The sequence below is a fragment of the Zonotrichia leucophrys genome, unplaced genomic scaffold, assembly GCF_028769735.1.
Source record: "Zonotrichia leucophrys gambelii isolate GWCS_2022_RI unplaced genomic scaffold, RI_Zleu_2.0 Scaffold_307_62382, whole genome shotgun sequence".
Classification (NCBI taxonomy): Eukaryota; Metazoa; Chordata; class Aves; order Passeriformes; family Passerellidae; genus Zonotrichia; species Zonotrichia leucophrys.
This window is the reverse complement of record NW_026992512.1, coordinates 1-20,581: the sequence shown is the minus strand read 5'-3', so window position 1 is coordinate 20,581 and position 20,581 is coordinate 1. Positions and strand designations below refer to the sequence as shown.

General features: G+C 57.1%; 2 protein-coding genes across 2 annotated transcripts; both read right to left on the bottom strand.

Moving 5' to 3' along the window:
• Positions 1-1,975: 1,975 nt before the first annotated feature.
• SLC8A2 (solute carrier family 8 member A2) lies at positions 1,976-15,434 on the bottom strand. Its single transcript, XM_064701022.1, has 8 exons — positions 15,381-15,434; positions 9,022-10,789; positions 7,422-7,525; positions 7,312-7,329; positions 5,771-5,895; positions 5,578-5,677; positions 4,576-4,851; positions 1,976-2,609 (listed from the first exon to the last, which is right to left on the bottom strand). Exons 2-8 carry the CDS (start codon positions 10,770-10,772, stop codon positions 2,233-2,235), a joined length of 2,751 nt encoding a protein of 916 aa, XP_064557092.1. The 5' UTR covers positions 10,773-10,789; positions 15,381-15,434; the 3' UTR covers positions 1,976-2,232.
• A 443-nt stretch (positions 15,435-15,877) lies between these two features.
• Positions 15,878-20,401, bottom strand: KPTN (kaptin, actin binding protein; the record flags this gene model as incomplete). Its single annotated transcript, XM_064701020.1, has 4 exons — positions 15,878-16,185; positions 16,228-16,326; positions 17,642-17,815; positions 20,266-20,401. Coding segments are annotated over 4 exons (691 nt in total), but the record flags the coding sequence as incomplete, so codon positions are not given.
• Between the last annotated feature and the right edge of the window lie 180 nt (positions 20,402-20,581).

The following is a 20,581-nucleotide window of genomic DNA, read 5'->3' as shown; positions in this document are numbered from 1 at the left end:
GCTTCTGAGGGGGACCCGCGGGGCTTGAGGGTCCCCGGGGGGATTTTAGGGGTCCTCGGGGTGATTTTAGGGTCCCTGAGGTGATTTTGGGGGTCCCTAAGGTGACTTTGGGGTCCTCAGGGTGGGTTTGGGGGTCCCCGGGGTGATTTTAGGGTCCCTGAGGTGACTTTGGGGGTCCCCCGGCAGTTTTGGGGTCTCCGGGACGGTTCCCATGGTAACGCCGTCAGTCACGCCGGTCGCCATGGCAACGCGCCACGCTTTGCGGCAGCCGCTCTCCGCCCTCCCGCGCGCTTTACGGCCGGAGCCGTGACGGAGTGGAGGAAAAAATGAGTGACGTCACCTGGGCGGGACTGGGAGTGACGTAATTGTGAGCGTGTGACGTCACATGATCCCTCGCACGCGCGCTCAGTCACAGCCGCGACCGCGTTTTTTGGAGTTTTTTTGGTTTTTAATTTTTCTTTTGATTTTTTTGTTTTGTTTTGTTTTTTTTTCCTCGTTTTGGTTTTTCCGGGGGGCGCCCCTCCCCCCACCCCTCCACCCCCGCCCTTTGCGCCCCGCCCCCACCGCGCCCCTCCCCCACCCTTTAAAAAACGCTGCGAGATAAGAAACGGACCCGGGAGGGGGGAGGGGAGAGGGGCTGGGGGGTCCCTGAAGGGATTTGGGGGTCCCTTGGGAGGAATTTGGGGTCTCCAGGGGGGGATTTGGGTCCTTTGGGGGGGGTTTGGGGGTCCCTGAAGGGATTTGGGGTCCCTTGGGGGGGATTTGGGGTCTCCAGGGGAGGAAATTTGGGGGATTTGGGGGAAATTTGGGGGATTTGGGGGGGTCCTGGGGGGTCCCTGAGGTGGCCCAAGGGTCCCTGGGGTGGGGGAGAGGACATGGGGGGGGGGGGACCCCAAATTAACGTGGGGACCCTGGGGGAGGTGACAATGGCCCTGTCCCCTTGTCCCTGTCCCCGGATGCCATCTCCCAGTGCTCCCAGTGCTCCCAGTGCTCCCAGTATCCCCCCCTCAGAACCCCTGGATGTGGCAGTGATCCCCAGGGGCTGGTTCCTGTCCGTCTGTCCCTGTCCCTGTCCGTCTGTCCCTGTCCATCTGTCCCTGTCCCTGTCCGTCTGTCCGTGTCCCCACGGTGTCCCCAGCCCCCCCCCAGTCCCCCCCAGCCCCCCAGTGCTCCCAGTATCCCCCCATTCAGAACCCCTGGATGTGGCAGTGATCCCCAAGGGCTGGTTCCTGTCCATCTGTCCCTGTCCCTGTCCGTCTGTCCCTGTCCCTGTCTGTCTGTCCCTGTCCCCACGGTGTCCCCAACCCCTCCCAGTCCCCCCCAGTCCCTCCCAGTCCCCCCAGTATCCCCCCCTAGAACCCCTGGATGTGGCAGTGATCCCCAGGGGCTGGTTCCTGTCCGTCTGTCCCTCTCCCCACAGTGTCCCCACGGTGTCCCCACGATGTCCCCAACCCCTCCCAGTCCTCCCCAGTCCCCCCAGTATCCCCCCCTCAGAACCCCTGGATGTGGCAGTGATCCCCAAGGGCTGGTTCCTGTCCATCTGTCCCTGTCCCTGTCCGTCTGTCCCTGTCCCCACGGTGTCCCCAGCCCCTCCCAGTCCCCCCAGTCCCCCCAGTATCCCCCCCTCAGAACCCCTGGATGTGGCAGTGATCCCCAAGGGCTGGTTCCTGTCCATCTGTCCCTGTCCGTCTGTCCCTGTCCCCACGGTGTCCCCAACCCCTCCCAGTGCCCCCAGTCCCCCCCAGTCCCCCCAGTATCCCCCCCATTCAGAACCCCTGGATGTGGCAGTTGTCCCCAAGGGCTGGTTCCTGTCCGTCTGTCCCTGTCCCCACGGTGTCCCCAGTCCCCCCCAGCCCCCCAGTCCCCCCAGTATCCCCCCCTAGAACCCCTGGATGTGGCAGTGGTCCCCAAGGGCTGGCTCCTGTCCATCTGTCCCTGTCCCCACAGTGTCCCCACAGTGTCTCCAGTCCCCCCCCAGTCCCCCCAGTCCCCCCAGTATCCCCCCCATTCAGAACCCCTGGATGTGGCAGTGATCCCCAACGGCTGGTTCCTGTCCATCTGTCCCTGTCCCCACGGTGTCCCCAGTCCCCCCAGTATCCTCCCCACTCAGAAGCCCTGGATGTGGCAGTGATCCCCAGGGGCTGGTTCCTGTCCGTCTGTCCCTGTCCCCACGGTGTCCCCAACCCCTCCCAGTGCTCCCAGTCCCCCCAGTCCCCCCAGTATCCCCCCCATTCAGAACCCCTGGATGTGGCAGTACGCCTCCAGGCTGGCGAAGAGCACGTAGAGCAGCCAGAGCAGCAGGAAGAGCCCGGCCGTGAGGATTTTGGGGGCGCGGGGCCCCCCCAGCTCGCCGCCGATGGGCGCGCGGCGCCGCCAGAGCAGCACGCCGATGGCGAGGAAGGCGAAGATGGTGAAGAGCGTGACGGGGAAGGCCAGCGTGCCCGGCGGGACGCGGAACGGCCGCCCCTGCGCCGCCCAGTACACGGCGGCCACCGACCAGGCCAGGCCCAGCCCCAGGAAGACGTTGACGGCGTTGGAGCCCGTGACGTTGCCGATGGAGGCGTCGGCGCAGGGGTCCTGCAGGGCGGCCACGCGGCTGGCGAACGTGTCTGGGGACATTGGGGACATTGGGGACATTGGGGACATTGGGGGTGTTGGGGACATTGGGGACAGTCAGGACATTTGGGACATTGAGAGCATTCGGGACATTGGGGGCACCAAGGACGTTGGGGACATTGAGGGTGTTGGGGACATTGAGGACATCAGTGGTGTTGGGGACATTGGGAACAATCAGGACATTGGGGACATTGGGGATGTTGGGGACATTGGGGACAATCAGGACATTGGGGACATTGAAAGCATTGGGGACATTGGGGACATTCAGAGCATTGGGAGGTCAGGAGGACAATGAGGGTGTTGGGGGCATTGGGGGCACCGAGGACGTTGGGGACATTGGGGGTGTTGGGGACATCGGGGGTGTTGGGGGTGTTGAGGACATTTGGGACATCGGGGACATTCAATGTATTGGGGATGTTGGAGACACCAGGGACATTGAGAGTGTTGGGGACATTGAGGGTGTTGGGGCATTGGGGACATTGGGGACATTGAGAGTGTTGGGGACATTGAGGACATCAGTGGTGTTGGGGACATTGGGAACAATCAGGACATTGGGGACATTGAAAGCGTTGGGGACATTGGGGACAATCAGGGCTCTTGGGGACTTTGGGGGTGTTGGGGGTGTTGGGGACATTGTGGGAGACACCGGGGACATTGGAGACATCAGAGGGATGGCATTGACCGAGTCCTTGGGGCCCTGTCCCTGATCCCACCCTGTGTCCCCAAGGTCCCCAGGGTGTCCCCAACGTCCCCAAGGTGTTCCCAGGGTGTCCCCAGGGTGTCCCCAATGTCCCCAACGTCCCCAGGTCCCTCACCGGGGATGGAGGTGCCCAGCGCCACGAACACCACAGCGTTGACCGAGTCCTTGAGGCCCTGTCCCTGATCCCATTCCCACATTCCCATGTCCCCAAGGTCCCCAGGGTGTCCCCAATGTCCCCAAGGTCCCCAGGGTGTCCCCAAGGTCCCCAGGGTGTCCCCAGGGTCCCTCACCAGGGATGGAGGTGCCCAGCGCCACGAACACCACGGCGTTGACCGAGTCCTTGAGGCCCTGTCCCTTATCCCACCCTGTGTCCCCAAGGTCCCCATGGTGTCCCCAATGTCCCCAAGGTGTCCCCAAGGTGTCCCCAAGGTGTCCCCAGGGTGTCCCCAAGGTCCCCAACGTCCCCAGGTCCCTCACCGGGGATGGAGGTGCCCAGCGCCACGAACACCACGGCGTTGACCGAGTCCTTGAGGCCCTGTCCCTTATCCCACCCTGTGTCCCCAATGTCCCCAGGGTGTCCCCAATGTCCCCAGGGTGTCCCCAGGTCCCTCACCGGGGATGGAGGTGCCCAGCGCCACGAACACCACGGCGTTGACCGAGTCCTTGAGGCCCTGTCCCTGATCCCACCCTGTGTCCCCAATGTCCCCAGGGTGTCCCCAATGTCCCCAAGGTGTCCCCAGGGTGTCCCCAGGGTGTCCCCAATGTCCCCAATGTCCCCAATGTCCCTCACCGGGGATGGAGGTGCCCAGCGCCACGAACACCACGGCGTTGACCGAGTCCTTGAGGCCCTGTCCCTTATCCCACCCTGTGTCACATGTCCCAGATGATGTCCCCAAGGTGTCCCCAGGGTGTCCCCAATGTCCCCAGGGTGTCCCCAATGTCCCCAGGTCCCTCACCGGGGATGGAGGTGCCCAGCGCCACGAACACCACGGCGTTGACCGAGTCCTTGAGGCCCTGTCCCTGATCCCATTCCCACATTCCCATGTCCCCAGGGTGTCCCCAAGGTGTCCCCAATGTCCCCAGGTCCCTCACCGGGGATGGAGGTGCCCAGCGCCACGAACACCACGGCGTTGACCGAGTCCTTGAGGCCCAGGGTCCCTGTCCCTAATCCCATACCCTCATCCCCATGATGTCCCCATGTCCCAGATGATGTCCCCAGGGTGTCCCCAGGGTGTCCCCAATGTCCCCAGGTCCCTCACCGGGGATGGAGGTGCCCAGCGCCACGAACACCACGGCGTTGACCGAGTCCTTGAGGCCCAGCGTGCAGCCGAAATGCGCCGCCAGGTCCCCGATGAGGGCGGTGAGCAGCGCGAGGAGGAGGATGGAGACGCCGAAGGCCGCCCAGCCCCCCAGCAGCGCCGTGGGGGGCACGCAGGCGAACAGAACCTTCCAGAACACCGTCAGGAAGTGCATGACGTAATCGAAGCACGACGGCAGCCGCTCCTCGCGCCCTTCGTCGTCGTCGTCCTCGTCACCTGCGGGGACGCCGGGGCGGTGGCACCACCAAGGTTGGGGTCCCCAAGGTGGTGGCATCAAGGTTGAGGGTCCCCCAAGGTGGTGGGACTGGGTTTGGGGTCACCAGGGTGGTGGCATTGGGGTCTCCCAAAGTGGTGGCATCAAGGTTGGGGTCCCCAAGGTGGTGGCATTGGGGTCCCCAGGGTGGTGGGACTGGGTTTGGGGTCACCAGGGTGGTGGCATTGGGGTCCCCAAGGTGGTGGCGTCAAGGTTGGGGTCCCCAGGGTGGTGGCATCAAGGTTGGGGGCTCCCATAGTGGTGGCATCAAGGTTGGGGTCCACCAATGGTGGCATTGGGGTCCCCAGGGTGGTGGCATCAAGGTGGCGGCCAAAGGGGACCCTGGGCAAGGTGGGAAGACCCCAAGAGGACCTTGGGGACCCCTCAAGCTCCCCGTGCCACCTGCCCTGACAGGAACCCCCCTGAGGACACTGGGGATGGTGTCACCTTGAGGACCCCAAGGGGACATCGGGGACACCTTGGGGACACTTGGGGACACTGGGGACCACTCAGGGACACCTTGGGGACACTTGGGGACACCCGGTGGCACCTGCGCTGACGGTGACCCTGAGGACCCTGGGGATGGTGGGGGGACACCGTGGTTGCTCAGGGGACACCCTGGGGACACTTGGGGACACTGGGGACCCCTCGGGGACACCGTGGGGACACTTGGGGACACCGGGTGGCACCTGCGCTGACGGTGATGGCCTCCAGGAACTGCTCTCGCCACGAGTGCGTGCCGATGACGGTGGCCAGGTTGGTTTTCTTCATCAGCTTGTCCACCGTGTTCTGGGGACAGCGGGGACAGCGGGGACGGTCAGGCCGTGTCCCCCGGCCGTGCCCCGCGGCCCCGAGGTGTCCCCGAGGTGTCCCCAGGGTCACCTTGAAGTCGTAGGACTCCTCGATGACCACCTCGAGGCGCCGGTTGTCGCCCAGCACCGGCTTGCCCATCTCGGCGATGCGCCGCGCCTCCTCTTCCTCGGCCGAGAGCGCCCGCTCGCCGTCCCCTGCATGAGGGGACACCGTGGGGACACCGTGGGGACATGGTGAGGACATGGGGACACCATGGGGACATGATGGAGAACATGGTGGGGACATGGGGACATGTGGGCAATGCACTGTGCCTCCTCTTCCTCGGCCGAGAGCGCCCGCTCGCCGTCCCCTGCATGAGGGGACACCATGGGGACACCATGGGGACACCATGGGGACATCATGGGGACACCGTGGGGACACCATGGGGACACCATGGGGACACCGTGGGGACATCGTGGGGACATGGGGACACCGTGGGGACACCGTGGGGACACTGTGGGGACATCGTGGGGACACCATGGGGACATGGGACATGGTGAGGACATGGGACACCGTGGGGACATGATGGAGAACATGGTGGGGACATGGGGACATGTGGGTGATGCACTGTGCTCCTCTTCTCGGCGAGAGCGCCCGCTCACCGTCCCTGCATGAGGGGACACCATGGGGACATCGTGGGGACATGGGGACACCATGGGGACACCATGGGGACATGGGGACATGGTGAGGACATGGGGACACCATGGGGACATGGCGTGGGGACATGTGGGCAATGCGCCGCGCCTCCTCTTCCTCGGCCGAGAGCGCCCGCTCGCCGTCCCCTGCATGAGGGGACACCATGGGGACACCGTGGGGACACGATGGGGGACATGGTGTGGGGACATGAGGACACAATGGGGGACACTGGGGGACACCGTGGGGACACGATGGGGACACCTGATGGGGCGGTGGCACGAGGACACCATGGGACATGAGGACATGGTGAGGACATGGGGACACCATGGGGACACAATGGGGACACAATGGGGACACGATGGGGACACCTGACGGGGCGGCGGCACGAGGACACCGTGGGGACACAATGGGGACATGGGGACACTGGAGGACACCATGGGGACACCGTGGGGACACGATGGGGACACCTGATGGGGCGGTGGCACGAGGACACCATGGGGACATGAGGACATGGTGAGGACATGGGGACACCATGGGGACACCGTGGGGGGACATGGGGACACCATGGGGACACCATGAGGACACCATGGGGACACAGTGGGGGACATGGGGACACGATGGGGACACGATGGGGACACCTGACGGGGCGGTGGCACGAGGACACCGTGGGGTCATGAGGACATGGTGAGGACATGGGGACACCATGGGGACACCGTGGGGGGACATGGGGACACCATGGGGACACATGGGGACACCATGGGGACACCGTGGGGGGACATGGGGACACAATGGGGGGACATGGGGACACAATGGGGACACGATGGGGACACCTGACGGGGCGGTGGCACGAGGACACCGTGGCGTGGCACACGGCGACATACACGCTCATGGCACATCCATGGTCATGGGGCGCGTCCGAGGCCGAAGGCTCCTACCTTGGGCGAGCAGGAGAGCTGAGGAGAGAGAGGGGACAGCGGTGAGACCCCCGTGACCCCCCAGCGTCCCCTCAGCGTCCCCTCCCCGGTGTCCCCTCGTGTCCCCGTACCCGAGATGCCGCGCTTGAGCCAGCGCGGCGTCCCCAGCTCGATGAAGAAGTTCTCCTTCTTCTCGTACTCCTCATCGTCAACGATCTTCACCTGCAGCGTCTTCCTGGGGCGGGACACGGGGCGGCCTCGGCCTCAGGGTCATCATCGTCATCATCATCATCATCATCATCATCATTCAGCAGCATCAGGATCATCATCCACCATTGTCATCATCATCATCATCATCATCATTCAGCAGCATCAGGATCATCATCCACCATTGTCATTATCGTCATCATCATCATCACCATTGTCATCATCATCATCCACTATTGTCACCATCATCATCATCATCATCCACCATTGTCACCATCATTCATCATCATCATCATCATCATCCACCATTGTCACCATCATTCATCATCATCATCACCTTCCGTCTTCATCCATCCATTTAGCCATGATCCATCCTTCATCCATCCAAGGCCATCAGCATCCCTCCCTCCTCTTCCTCTTCCATCCATCCATCCATCCATCCCATCATCCATCATCCCTCCTCTTCCTCTTCCATCCATCCATCCATCATCTTCCTCTTCCATCTCCACCCAACCAATGACGCAACCCATGACCCAACCATCCTCTTCCATCCATCCATCCTCTTCCTCCTTCATCTCCATCCACCCAACAACCCAACCATCCTCTTCCTCTTCCTTCCATCCAATCCATCCATCCATCCATCCATGCAATCCATCCATCCATCCATCCATCCATCCATCCATCCACCATCCATCATCCATCATCCATCCATCCATCCATCCATCCATCCATCCATCCATCATCCATCATCCATCATCCATCCATCATCCATCCATCCATCCATCCATCCATCAACCATCCATCCATCATCCATGATCCATCATCCATCCATCCATACCATCATCCCTCCTCATCCATCCATCCATCCATCCATCCATCATCCATCCATCCATCCATCCATCATCCATCCATCCATCCATCCATCCATCCATCCATCCATCATCCATCATCCATCATCCATCCATCATCCATCCATCCATCATCCATCATCCATTTCCCTCCAATCCATCCATCCCATCATCCATCCATTCCATCATCCATCCATCATCATCCATACCATCATCCATCCATCATCCATCCATCCATCCATCATCCAATCCATCATCCATCCATCCATCCATCCATCCATCCATCCATCCATCCATCATCCATCCATCCATCCATCCATCCATCCATCCATCCATCCATCCATCATCCATCCATCCCTCCATCCATCCATCCATCCATCATCCATCCATCCATCCATCCATCCATCATCCATCCATCATCCATCCATCATCCATCCATCCATCCATCCATCATCCATCCATCATCCATCCATCCATCATCCATCCATCCATCATCCATCCATCATCCATCCATCCATCCATCCATCCATCATCCATCCATCCATCCATCCATCATCCATCCATCCATCCCTCCATCCATCATCCATGCAAACCATCATCCATCCATCCATCCATCATCTCCATCCACCATCCATCAATCCTTCCATCCTCCATCCTCCCATGCTCCTTCCTCCCCGCCGTCTCGTCGTTGCGGAACTCCAGCTCCCCGCTGGCGTCCTCGTAGTCGACGCCTCCTCCGCGCGCGGTTCCCTCCACGGTGCGGAAGGGCACCATGACGGTGCCGCGCGCGCCCGAGCTGCGCACCACCGTCACCTCCACGTGGCCCTGGCACTCGCTGACGCGCACCGAGCGCTCGCGGAACCCGAAGATGCCGGCGTGGTCGTCGTCCAGGATGGTCACCGTGGCCACCAGCGGCGCCACCAGCTTGCCCTTGGGGTGGTCCTCGGAGTCGGCCTCGAACATGCCCTCGGCGTCGCCCACGCGCAGGTTCAGCAGCCGCACGAAGAAGTGCTCGTCCTCCTCGAAGATGTCGTCGTCGATGATGCCGATGGCCAGCTCCTTGCGCGTCTCGCCCGGCTTGAAGATGAGCGTGCCCTCGCTGTACTCGTAGTCCGAGCCCGCCTTGGCCGAGCCGTCCTCGGTGCGGAAATCCACGTAGAAGGTCTGGTTGGCGCCCAGGCCCTGCTGGCACGCCACGGCCAGCGTCACCGAGCCGCAGTTCTCCAGGCAGTGGTACAGGCACGGCTCGAAGAAGATGCGGCTGCACGCTTCGTCCTCCTCGTCCTCGTCATCATCCTCGCCGGGCGCGGCCGGGGAGCGCCGCGCCGCCTCGGCCGCGTGCTTCTTGAGCACGTTGCCGGCGCCGGTCATGAGGCGCGTGGCCTGGATGCGGTAGAAGGCGCGGCTCTTCTGCTGGTGCACCAGCGCCATGTAGTTGGCGGCGTCCAGCAGCTGCTCCAGCTCCTTCTCCGGGTGCTTCTGCTTCAGGTCCTTCAGGATCTGGATCACCTCGCGCCGGCTCTCGTCCAGCTCCTTCTCCTCGGGCGTCGGCGACGGCGACGCGCCGGGCTCGGGCTCGGGCAGCGCCGGGAAGCCGCCGTCGGCCTCCAGGTCCTTGGGCGGGCGCTCGGCCTCGGTGCCGATGATGATGCCGCTGCGCGGGTCGGCGCGGTAGCGCTTGTAGACGTACTTGTAGAAGAGCAGGCGCTTGTCGGCCGCCCAGGCGAACACCACGCAGGCCGGGAAGAAGAGCAGCGTCAGGAAGGCCTCCCACACCTGCACCACGCCCGGCGTGATGACGGCCAGGATGAGGTAGAGCCAGATGTAGGCGAAGATGCTCCACGAGGCCGTGACGAAGAAGACGCGCAGGTGCTTGATGCGCCGGCTCTCGCCCGCCGGGATGGCGTACACGCACACGGCGATCACCACGAACATGTTGAAGGCGGCGCTGCCCACGATGGTGCCCGGGCCGAGCTCGCCGGCCTGGAAGCGGTGCCCGCACACCTCGATGAGCGACAGCAGGATCTCGGGCGCCGAGGAGCCGAGCGCCATCAGCGTCAGGTTGGAGACCGTCTCGTTCCAGATGCGCACCGTGCCCACGCTGGTCTCGCCGTTGGCCTTGGTGACCGTGATCTCCTTCTCGCGCGACGTGATCACCTCGATGGAGGCCATGAAGCGGTCGGCGATGATGGACACGCCCAGGAACAGGTACATCATGGCCACGAAGTAGACGATGGCGCGCGCCGCCTTGTCGCCCGCCGCCGGCTCGTCCGGCTGCCACACGGGCAGGAGCACGCCGGGCTGGCACCGCGTGGAGCCGCCGTGGCACGTCCCGTTGGGGCCGTCGGGGGGCGCCGCCGCTGCTGTGGGGCAGCCCCGAGGGCTCAGCAGCAGCCAGGCCGCCAGCGCCGGGCCCAGCGCCGCCATGGCGCCCCTGGAGGAGCCTGCGGGGCGGGAGGGCTGCGGTCAGGTGTGGGGTTTGGGGTGTGGGGTGTGGGGTGTGGGGTGTGGGGTGTGGGGTGTGGGGTGTTGGGATTGGGGTTTGGGGTCAGGGATATGGGGCACAGCCATGGCGCCCCAGGAGGAGCCTGTGGGGCGGGAGGGCTGCGGTCAGGTGTGGGGTGTGGGGTGTGGGGTGTGGGTGTGGGTGTGGGGTGTGGGTGTGGGATTGGGGTTTGGGTCAGGATATGGGGCACGGCCATGGCGCCCAGGAGGAGCCTGCGGGCGGGAGGGCTGCGGTCAGGTGTGGGGTGTGGGGTGTGGGACGTGGGATGTGGGGTTTGGGGTCAGGTGTGGGGTTTGGGGTCACATTGTGGGGTTTGGGGTCACATTGTGGGGTTTGGGGTGTGGGGCTGGGATATGAGGCTGGGATCCATGGGGCCGGTGCGGATCTATGGGTCAGGTTTAAATCCTTGGGGCTGGTTCAGATCCATGGGTCAGGTTTGAATCTATGGGGTCAGGTTTGAATCTATGGGTCAGGTTTGGATCTATGGGTTCAGTTTGGATCTCTGGGGCTGGTTCGGATCCATGAGGCCGGTTTGGATCTATGGGTCAGGTTCGGATCTGTGGGTCAGGTTCAGATCTATGGGTCAGGTTTGGATCTATGGGTCAGGTTTGGATCTATGGGTCAGGTTTGGATCTATGGGTCAGGTTCAGATCTATGGGTCAGGTTTGGATCTGTGGGTCAGGTTCAGATCGATGGGTCAGGTTTGGATCTGTGGGTCTGGTTCAGATCGATGGGTCTGGTTTGGATCTATGGGTCAGGTTTGGATCTGTGGGTCAGGTTTGGATCTATGGGTCAGGTTCGTATCCCTGGCTCCGGTTCTGATCTCTGGCTCCGGTTCGGATCTGTGGGTCCAGCTCAGATTTATGGGTCAGGCTCAGATCTCTGGCTCCGGTTCTGATCTATGGGTTCGGTTCGTATCCGCGGTTCCGCTCCGGGCTCCGGTTCCGCTCCGGCTCCGGTTCCGCTCCGGCTCCGGTTCCGCTCCGGGCTCCGGTTCCGCTCCGGCTCCGGTTCCGCTCCGGCTCCGGTTCCGCTCCGGGCTCCGCTCCGGGCTCCGCTCCGGCCCCTCCCCCTCCCCCGCCGCTCGCGGTCCCTCCCCCTCCCCCTCCCTCCCCCATCCCCGTTTCCATGGAAACCGCGCGGTTGCCAAGGAGGAGCCGGAGCCGCCCCCGCAGCCGAACCCCCCCGGAACCGCCGGAACCCCGGAAACCCGGAACCGGAGCGGATCCGAACCGGAGCGGATCCGAACCGGGGCCACAGATCCGAACCGGAGCGGATCCGAACCGGAGCCACGGATCCGATACTGACCCACGGATCCGAACCGGAGCCATAGATCCGAACCGGGGCCACGGATCCGAACCGGGGCCATGGATCCAAACTGCACCCACGGATCCGAACCGGAGCGGATCCGAACCAGACCCATAGATCCAAACTGCACCCACAGATCCGAACGGAGCCGGATCCGAACCAGACCCACAAGATCCAAACTGCACCCACGGATCCGAACCGGAGCCAAGATCCAAACCGAGCCATGGATCCCGAACTGATCACCACGGATCCGAACCAGACCACCACACAATCCCTGACCCACGGATCCGAACCAGACCCACAGATCCGAACCGGACCCACAGATCCAAACTGCACCCATGGATCTGAACCGGACCCACAGATCCCTGACCCACGGATCTGATCCGGGGCCATGGATCCGAACCGGACCCACAGATCCAAACTGGACCCACAGATCCGAACCTGACCCACGGATCCAAAACTGACCCATGGGCCCCATAGATCTGAACCGGCCCCACAGATCCCTGACCCACAGATCCGAACCGGACCCGGACCGGAGCCAGGGATCCGAACTGGGGCCATGGATCCAAACGGGACCCACAGATCCCTGACCCACAGATCCGACCCGGACCCGGACCGGAGCCAGGGATCCGAACTGGGGCCATGGATCCAAACGGGACCCACGGATCCAGCACTGACCCACAGATCCAAAACCGACCCACAGATCCAAAAGTGACCCATAGATCCGAACCAGCCCCACGGATCCAAACCGGACCCACAAATCCAAAACCGACCCACAGATCTGAATGGGACCCACGGATCCAAAAGTGACCCACAGATCCGAACCAGCCCCACAGATCCGAACCAGCCCCACAGATCCAACCCTGACCCACAGATCCAAACTGGCCCCATTTCTCCCCCATTTCTTGCCTCACTTCTGCCCCACTCCTGCCCCATTTTTCACAATTTTTACCCCATTCCTGCCCCATTTCCTGCCCCACTCCTGCCCCATTTTTCACAATTTTTACCCCATTTTTACCCCATTTTTGCCCCATTCCTGCCCCATTTCCTGCCCCACTCCTGCCCCATTTTTCACAATTTTTACCCCATTTTTGCCCCATTCCTGCCCCATTTTCTGCCCCACTCCTGCCCCATTTTTCACAATTTTTACCCCATTTTTACCCCATTTTTGCCCCATTCCTGCCCCACTCCTGCCCCATTTCTCACAATTTTTACCCCATTTTTGCCCCATTTCCTGCCCCATTTTTGCCCCATTTCTGCCCCATTTTTGCCCCATTCCTGCCCCACATCCCCTTCCCTCCCTCCCCCCGCTCCTCCCCCCCAATTAATCCAATTAGCGCCCCTCGCTCCCCGCTCATTAATGAATTAATTAACCCCAAACCCCGCGGGGCCGCGCGAGGATTTCCCCAAATCCCTCGGGATTGGCCCCAGTTTGGGGCATTTTCCTCATTTTCCTCCATCCCGAGGATTTTCCCAATTTCCCGGGATTTCCCCCCGGATTTTGGCCCCGCGATCCCAAAATTCCCAACCCCGGCGATCCCAAATTCCCGGGAAATTCCCCCAAAATTCCCTTTTTTGGAGCAGCCCCGACCCAAATCCCGCAGGGTTTTCCCTGAAAAATGCGGATTTCTGTGGTTTTGTGGTTTTTGTGGTTTTTTTTCTGGTGGATTTGAGAAGCGGCGGATTTGGGGGAAAAGCCGGGATTTAGGACAAATCCGATTTTTCCGAGGGGGGGGAGAAACAAAGGGGGGATTTGGGGGGAATTCCTGGGATTTGGGGCAGAATTTTGGGGGAAATTCGCCGGAATTTGGGAAATTCGGGGGCAGGTTTTTGGGAATTGGGAGATTTGAGGGAAATTCGGGGGAAATTTTGGGGTTTTTGGGGAAAATTCGGGGAATTTGGGGGGAGAAGAAGGAATTGAAGGAATTTGGTCAAAATCGGGGGAATTTTTGGGGTGATTTTGAAGAATTTGGGGAAAATTCGGGAAATCTGCAGGAATTTGGGCCAAAATGTGGAGAATTTATGGGGATTTGGGGGGATTTTAAGGGAGAAATGGCGAAATTTGGGAGAATTTTGGGAATTTCAGCCCAAACGTGGAGGATTTGTGGGAATTCAGGGAGATTTTGGGGAAATGTGGGAGAATTTTTGGCCTTTTAGGGAAAAAATGAGAAATTTGGGAGAATTTGAGAGGATTCAGGGGGAGATCTGGAGAATTTCAGGAATTTGAGGGAAATTGGGGGGGAAATGGAGGAGATTTGGGTGAATTTGGGGAAAATTCTGCAGAATTTGGGGATTTTGGGATGAAATCCAAGGGATTTTGGTGGAAATTGGGGGAATTTTGGGGATTTTGGGGGGAAAATTGGGAATTTAGGGGGAAAATGGGAAATTTTGGGAGGAAAAAGGAATTTTGGGGGAAGAATGAAGAATTTTGGGAAGAAAATGGAGAATTTTTGGGGGAAAAATGAGGTTTTGTTTTTGGAAAATCAGGAATTTGGGGGAAAACCTGCGGGAATATTGGGGGGGGGAAATGGGAAATTTTGGGGGACAAATGGGATTTTTGAGGGGGGAAATCCAGGAAAAATGGGGGGAAATGAGGGATTTTTCCCCCGAAAAATGAGGGGTTTTTGGGGCAAATCAGGATTTTTGGGAAGAAATCCAGGAAAAACGAGAAATTCGGGAAATTTGGGGGGAAACCTGCAGGAATTCTGGGGGGAAATGAGGAATTTTCGGAGGAAAAAAGGGGAATTTTGGGGGGAAAATGAGAAATTTTGGGGGAAATCCAGGGAAAATGGGGGGAATGAGGAATTTTGAGGGGGAATCGGGGGAATTGGGGGAGTTTCGGGGGGGGCCCGCGGGGATTTTGGGGTGAATTTCTGGGAATTTGGGGCGGAATCCAGGGAAGCGCTGCCCCCCACCCCCCCCCCCCCACCCACCTGTTCCAACCTCGCGAATTTTTTTTTTTTTTTTTTTTTTTTTTTTCCCCAATTCCGGCGAATTTTGGGGAATTTCGGGGGGGGCTCCGAGGGTGGGGGAGGGGTGAGGGGGGGGGTTCATCCTTTCCCGCGCCCCCTCCCCAATTTTGGCCGATTCGCCCCCAAAATGCGGCGGGGGGGGAGGGGCGGGGGGGGGGCCCGGGGGTGGGGGAGGGGCGGGGGGGGCGGGGGGGTTTTGGGGGGCTCCGGGGGGGGGGGTTGGGGGTCCCCCCCCCCTCCCCCTCCTACCTGTTCCCCCTCGGGTCCGCTCGCGGCGCCGCCGCCGTTAAAGCCCCATTGGGGGGGGGGGAGGGGGCGGAGCCAGAGGGGGAGGGGCGGGAACGCGGCCACGCCCCCACGCCCTGGCTGGGAACGCCCCCCGGGACCCCCAAAATTCACCCGGAAACCCCAAAATCCCTCCAAAAACTCCCCAAAATTCCCCCAAAATCCCTTTAGGACCCCCCCCAGACCCTTTCGGGGACCCCAAAATCCCTCAAATCCCCCCTGACCCCCTAAAATCCCCAAATTGCCCCCAAATCTCCCCAAATCCCCCTCAGGACCCCCCAAAATCCCCCCAAAATCCTCAAATTATCCCCAAAATCCCCCAAAATCCCCCCAAAATCCTCAAATTATCCCCAAAACCCCCCAAAATCCCCAAAATCCCCCAAAATCCCCAAATTCTCCCTTCAAAAATCCCCCAAATCCCCCCCAGCCCCTCTTGGTCTCTCCCAGCAATTCCAGGACCATTTTTTAGGAGTTTTTGGGGGAATTTTTATTGGAATTCCGCCGATTTTGGGACGCACGAGGGGCTCTCCCCCCCCTCCTCTTCCTCCTCGGCGTTTTCCGGGTTTTTCCCCCAATTTTCCACATTTTTTCCCCAATTTTCTGCCATTTTTTCTCTTTTTTCCAGGTCTTTTCCCCATTTTTCTGTGGTTTCTCCGCAATTTTCCGTCGTTTTTTCCCAACTGTCCAGGTTTTTTTCCTGTTTTTCCACATTTTTTGCCCGTTTTTCCGTGGTTTTTTCCCAATTTTCCGTGGTTTTTTCCCGATTTTCTGTGGTTTTTTCCCGATTTTCCGCGGTTTTTTCCCGATTTTCCGCGGTTTTTTCCCGATTTTGCCGGTTTTGGCCCCGTTTTTGCTGCACCTCCCTGCGCAGCCGCTCCCGGAGCAGCCGCGCCGTCGGCTCCAGGCTGTGCTGGGGGGAAAAATCGGAATTTTGGGTGAAAAAATGGGGATTTTGGGAAAAAATGAGGATTTGGGGAGAATAAATGGAGAATTGTGGGAAAATTTTGGGGAAAAGTTGGGAATTTAGGGTCAATTTTTTTGGAATTTCCAGGGGGAATTCAGGGAATTTTTTGGTGAATTTTTGGGATTTTAGGGGAATTTTTGTGAATTTTTTTTTTAATTTTTGGAAAAATTGAGGATTTGGGGAGAAGTTTTGGAAATGTTTTGTCACTTTTTTGGGAATTTGAGAGGGATTTGGGAAAAAACTGAGGAATTTGGGGGAAAATGGGGGAATTTAGGGAGAAATTTTGGGAAATTTTGGGTGAATGTTGGGAATTCAGGGAAAAACGTAAGAGAATTTTGGGGATTTGTGCAAAACTCCGCGTTTTTCCAGAAAAACTCCAAATTTTTGCGGAAAGCCTCCGAATCCTTGGGGGGGAAAAAAAAATCAAATAAGAATTGTTTGGAAAAAAAAAAAAAAACCTCTGAATTTTTGTGAAAAACCCCAAAGTTTTGATAAAAATTCCGAATTTTTTTTGGGCAAACTCCAAACTTTTTTTGGGTGGGGGGGGGAAATCAGATTTTATGTGAAAAAATCAGATTTTTGGGGTAAAAAAATCAGATTTTTGGGGTAAAAACTCCGATTTTTGGGGTAAAAACTCCGATTTTTGGGGTAAAAACTCCAATTTTTTTTGGGAAAAAGGGGAAATTTGGGGTTTGGGTTGGGGGTGGGTTGAATTTTGGGGATTTTGGGTTTTTTGGGGGTTTTGGCACCTGGAGCACGTGCAGCCCCCCCAGGCAGACGACGAAAACTTTGATTTTTGGGGTAAAAACTCCGATTTTTGGGGTAAAAATTCCGGTTTTTTTGGGGGAAAAAAGGGGGAATTTGGGATTTGGGTTGAATTTTGGGGATTTTGGGTTTTTTGGGGTTTTTTTGGGGTTTTTGGTACCTGCAGCACGTGCAGCCCCCCCAGGCAGACGACGAAAACTTGGATTTTGGGGTAAAAACTTTGATTTTTGGGGTAAAAACTTTGATTTTTGGGGTAAAAACTCCGATTTTTTTGGGGAAAAAAGGGGAGATTTGGGGTTTGGGTTGAATTTTGGGGATTTTGGGTTTTTGGGGTTCCACACCTGCAGCACGTGCAGCCCCCCCAGGCAGACGACGGAAACTTTGATTTTTGGGGTAAAAACTTTGATTTTTGGGGTAAAAATTCCGTTTTTTTGGGGGGAAAAAAGGGGAATTTGGGGTTTGGGTTGAATTTTGGGGATTTTGGGTTTTTCCACACCTGCAGCACGTGCAGCCCCCCCAGGCAGACCACGGCCAGCTCCCACAGCCCATCCCCCGTCAGGTCCAGCGGCTCCAGCGCCAGAAGGGGGGAGGGGAAGCGGCGCCACCACAGCGGCCGGAATTGACCAAAACCGCCCGAATCCGACCCAAAGTATTTGTAACACAGCAGCTCCTGGGGAAAGGGGGAAAATGGGGGAAATATTGGGGTGGGAAAATAGGGTAAATCAGGAAAATATTGGGGGAAAATTGGGGAAAAAGGGGTGGGAAATTAGGGTAAATCAGGGAAATAATGGGGAAATTGGGGAAAAAAGGGTGGAAATTGGGGGGAAAATTGGGAAAAAATGGGGGAAATTGGGGGGAAAATTAGGGTAATAAGGAAATATTGGGGAAAATTGGGGAAAAATGGGGGAAAATTGGGGGAAAATTAGGGTAAATAAGGGAAATATTGGGGGAAAATTTGGGAAAAAATGGGGAAAATTGGGGAAAAATGGGGGGAAAATTAGGGTAAATAAGGGAAATATTGGGGGAAAATTTGGGAAAAAATGGGGAGAAATTGGGGGGAAAATTAGGGGAAATCAGGGAAATAATGGGGGAAAATTGGGGAAAAAATGGGGGGGAAATTTGGGACAAAATTAGGGGAAATCAGGAAATATTGGGGAAAATTGGGGGAAAAAATGGGGGGAAATTGGGGGAAAATTGGGGGGAAAATTAGGGTAAATCAGGGAAATATTGGGGAAAATTGGGGGAAAATTGGGGGGAAAATTGGGGGAAAAATGGGAGGAAAATGGGGGGAAAATTAGGGTAAATAAGGGAAATATTGGGGGAAAATTTGGGAAAAAATGGGGGGAAAATTGGGGAAAAACTGGGGGAAATCAGGGAAATATTGGGGAGAAAATGGGTGGGAAATTAGGGTAAATCAGGGAAATAATGGGGGAAATTGGGGGAAAAATGGGGGGAAATTGGGGGGAAAATTGGGGAAAAAATGGGGGGAAATTGGGGGGAAAATTAGGGTAAATTAGGGAAATATTGGGGGAAAATTTGGGAAAAAATGGGGAAAATTGGGAAAAATGGGGGGAAAATTAGGGTAAATAAGGGAAATATTGGGGAAAATTGGGGGAAAAAATGGGGGGAAATTGGGGGGAAAATTAGGGTAAATCAGGGAAATATTGGGGAAAATTGGGGGGAAAAGATGGGGGGAAAATTGGGAGGAAATTACGGTAAATAAGGGAAATATTGGGGGAAAATTTGGGAAAAAATGGGGGAAAATTGGGGAAAAATTAGGGTAAATAAGGGAAATATTGGGGGAAAGTTGGGGAAGAATGGGGGGAAAATTGGGGGAAAATTGGGTAAATCAGGGAAATATTGGGGAAAATTGGGGAAAAAATGGGGGGAAATTGGGGACAAAATGGGGGAAATTGGGGGGAAATTAGGGTAAATCAGGGAAATATTGGGGGAAAATGGGGGAAAAGATTGGGGGGAATTTGGGGGGAAAATTAGGGGAAATCAGGGAAATATTGGGGGAAAATAAGGGAGGAAATGGGTGGGAAATTAGGGTAAATAAGGGAAATAATGGGGGAAAATTGGGGAAAAAATGGGGGAAATTGGGAAAAAATTAGGGAAAATCAGGGAAATATTGGGGGAAAATTGGGGGAAATTGGGGACAAAATTAGGGGAAATCAGGGAAATGTTGGGGAAAAAATGGGAAAAATTGGGGTAAATCAGGGAAAAATTGGGGGGAAATTGGGGAGAAAATGGGGGGAAAAAATTAGGGTAAATCAGTGGGGAAATTTGGGGAAAAAATGGGGGGAAAATTGGGGAGAAAATTAGGGGAAATCAGGGAAAAATTGGGGAAAAATTGGGGGGGAAATTGGGGGAAAATGGGGGGAAATTAGGGTAAATAAGGGAAATATTGGGGAAAAATGGGGGGAAATTGGGGGAAATATTGGGGAAAATTTGGGAAAAAATGGGGGGAAATTGGGGGAAAATTGGGGGGAAATTGGGGGGAAAATTAGGGTAAATCAGGGAAATATTGGGGGGAAAATGGGGAGAAATTGGGGGGAAAATTAGGGTAAATAAGGGAAATATTGGGGGAAAGTTTGGGAGAAAATGGGGAGAAATTGGGGGGAAAATTAGGGTAAATCAGGGGAAAATTGGGGGAAAAATAGGGGAAATCAGGGAAATATTGGGGGAAAATTGGGGAAAAAATGGGGGAAAATTGGGGGGAAAAATGGGGGGAAATTGGGGGGAAAATTAGGGTAAATCAGGGAAAACTGGGGGAAAATTAGGGTAAATCGGGGGAAAATTAGGGTAAATAAGGGAAAATTGGGGGGAAAAGGGGGAAAATGGGGGGGGAAAATTAGGGTAAATAAAGGAAAAATTGGGGGAAAATTGGGGAAAAAATGGGGAAAAATTAGGGAAAAATCAGGGAATATTGTGGAAAAAAAAAGAGAGAAAATTGGGGAAAATCTAGGGGAAAACGGAGGGAAATGGGGGAAAAATAATGAAAAAATGAGGAAAAATTGGAGAAAATTTTGGAAAAAATGGGGGAAAATTGTGGGAACTCAGGGAAATGTCGGGAATTTGGGGAATTTTTGGGAATTTGTGGAATTTTGGGGGTCCCACCTGGCCGTAGGTGCCCAGCAGGATCTCGGCGGCGCCGTCGAAGTCGACGTCGGTGACTTTGGCACAAACGACGGCGTCGGAGCCGCGGCTGCCGGGCAGCACCAGGGGCTCGGCCAGGCCCCGTTTCAGGAGCTTTCTGGGGGGGAAAATAACCCAAAAAAATCCTAAAATATTCACAAAAATGGTCCAAAATATTCACCAAAAAATCCCCCCAAAAATCCCAAAATATTCCCCAAAAAATCCCCCCAAAATCCCCAAATCCCTTTGGCTGCCGGGCAGCACCAGGGGCTCGGCCAGGCCCCGTTTCAGGAGCTTT

Bases quoted from the DNA above. Each gene is read 5' to 3' on its own strand.
- SLC8A2 (XM_064701022.1), bottom strand. From the start codon at position 10,772: ATGGCGGCGCTGGGCCCGGCGCTGGCGGCCTGGCTGCTGCTGAGCCCT. The intron at 7,526-9,021 runs GGGGAGGAAGGA...GTCCCGCCCCAG, and splicing joins TTCCGCAACGACGAGACGGC to GAAGACGCTGCAGGTGAAGA. The intron at 2,610-4,575 runs GTGAGGGACCTG...CAATGTCCCCAG, and splicing joins GCTGGGCACCTCCATCCCCG to ACACGTTCGCCAGCCGCGTG.